The sequence below is a fragment of the Symphalangus syndactylus genome, chromosome 10 (genome assembly GCF_028878055.3).
Source record: "Symphalangus syndactylus isolate Jambi chromosome 10, NHGRI_mSymSyn1-v2.1_pri, whole genome shotgun sequence".
In the NCBI taxonomy this organism is placed as follows: domain Eukaryota; kingdom Metazoa; phylum Chordata; class Mammalia; order Primates; family Hylobatidae; genus Symphalangus; species Symphalangus syndactylus.
Genome location: NC_072432.2, coordinates 40,861,341 through 40,863,627, shown reverse-complemented (window position 1 = coordinate 40,863,627; position 2,287 = coordinate 40,861,341). Strand labels below are relative to the sequence as shown.

The 2,287-nt window shown below is 37.8% G+C and overlaps 1 protein-coding gene across 1 annotated transcript; it reads right to left on the bottom strand.

Moving 5' to 3' along the window:
* Positions 1–367: 367 nt before the first annotated feature.
* On the bottom strand, positions 368–1,287 carry LOC129492105 (large ribosomal subunit protein eL6-like). The gene has a single exon (XM_063611026.1). The coding sequence runs from the start codon at positions 1,055–1,057 to the stop codon at positions 818–820; it is 240 nt and encodes a 79-aa protein (XP_063467096.1). The 5' UTR covers positions 1,058–1,287; the 3' UTR covers positions 368–817.
* Between the last annotated feature and the right edge of the window lie 1,000 nt (positions 1,288–2,287).

Genomic DNA, 2,287 nt, shown 5'->3' with positions numbered 1-2,287 from the left:
ACTCTCTTCATGCTTAAACTATTCAGAGTGGATTATAATAACTGCAACTGAGCAACAACCTATATATGCAAATGTATTCCCACTCTACATTTGACACAGAATAGTTACATTTATGTTAAAATTAACAGGTAGTTAATAGTAATTCAGGGTTCAGATTGAGGCAGAACTATCTGAACCATGCTTTTAACCATGATGTTCTAATGTGTGTGCACTTTCACTATTCCATTCTCCCACTATACATTCCTTACTGCTAAAAACATCATTTGAATTTTGCTTGTCATCAAAAGCCATTTTTAGTTCATCCCAAGCTCCTTTCCTGTGTTTTTTCTTATCTTTTTTTGTCAGATATTTAATTAGGTTCTTCTTAAGACATTTAGAACACCAATTTGTGAGGATAAATTCCATTTGTCAGGGCAAACACAGATCGCAGGTAGCCCTGGAGTTGAGGAATAGCTTTGATTTTTGGTAAAATCTGTGTGTCTACAGCTTTCTGATTAATTTTGCGCTGCTCTGTAATCTCATATTTCTCTTTTTCTATGTTGAAGATCTCACCTTCCTGGTGTCTGGGCTTCCACAGTTTCTTCTTCTTGAAGTAAGATTCAGTAAGATGTTTAGGGGTTTTTACATTGCTGATATCAATTTTGATTGAGGTGGCAATGATAAATTTTTGGTGTATTCTTTGTAGAGGAACTCGATTGAGGACCAGAGGTCCAGTCACAAGTAGCAAACCACCAGCCAGCTGCTTCAGGAAAACTACCCTCTTGCCCCTGTGGTGTCCAGTGAGGATGATCAGAATGGTTCAGGGGGTGATGCTGGCTCACAGTTTTCTCACGTGCTGACTGAAGGGTATTTTGCTGTGGCTCAACAGCTTTTGAGGCACATCTTCAGTAGGATAATATATAGGCATTTTGTGAAGTTTAACCACCCAGATACCACTGTTCTTGTCACCACCAACTGGTTTTGTAACAGTTGCAAGAACCTTCTCCTTCTTTTTCTTTTCACTCTTGGATTCAGCGGCTGAGTACTTCCTCTTGCACATGGCCTTTCTGGAATACATGGCAGATCCGGAATATCTGCCAATTCCTCTGACAAGGACAGGATTGTGGCTGCAATGGGGCTTTCCCTTCTTGGGTTTTTTAGCCTTGAGTTTACCCTTTTTCACCTTGCCACCAGCATCAGCCTTCTTGGCTTCGGGTTTCTTCTCTTTAGTATCTGTCTTCTCAACTTTTTCACCCACTGTCTTGCAAGATGGGAAAGAGTTCTTGTGTGTGTGTGCGTGTGTGTGTGTGTTTGGTTTTGGTTTTTTTCTCCTGCAAAGCACTCTACACTCCAGTGATGCTGAACTTATTCCTGGCCTTGCCAGTAATATGTTGTTTTCACCATAATTCTTTCATCTGGAATCCTTCCCATTGACTTAGCCCCCCCAAAAATCTGTCTATAGCTTGAGGAATTTATCCTCAAATTATATGTTCCGCTGAGAAAATTGTAGTATGCAATTATCTTTTCTTCTTAATTTCATATCTCATAGCATATCACTTCTTTGATAATTACACATATTGTGTCTTATCATATTTCATTTACCATTATCTTATGCATTGAATTTTTAAGATCTCTGTCCATTTTATCTTTGTGGCTAGAAAGAAGGTTATTGGTACATGGAGTTAAGTTCACTAAATGCTGCTTACCAACATAGATCATAGCAAATCCAGATGACTGGCTTCTTTTATTCATATAGAAAGTTTAACATATGGTTTTCACTTGTAACTCTCACAGGTGTTCCATGGAAAGCTTAAAACATAGATTCCTGAGCACCATTCTAAAAGTCTTACTCAGTAACACAGGGATCTGAGAATCTGCATTTTTAATGATCTCCTGGGTGAAGTAAATGCTCCTAATCCTAGGACTACACTTTGGTCCAGTGGTAAGAATAGTGGTAATTTTTATAAAACTTTATAATATTTGTCACAAAAACCATTTCATTTGCTCACTACAATAGCTGTTAAATTTCTAGTATTATCCCCAATAAAAAAATTAAGATTTTATGTATGAAGTATAAATCATTCTCTCTGGTCACACTGCTAATAAGTAGGAGAGCCAGATTTCTAATTCATGTCCATTAATTCTGTGAGAGGAAAATAAAATCTTGGGACCCCATACTCACTAAGCCAAAGGGAAAAGTCAATCCGGGAGCTGCATCATGCAAAGCTGTCTCTCATTTTCTTCCAAAATAGATAGGTACAAAAACAAAAGACTATATACCTGTCTCACAATTTGCTCACAATTCCTT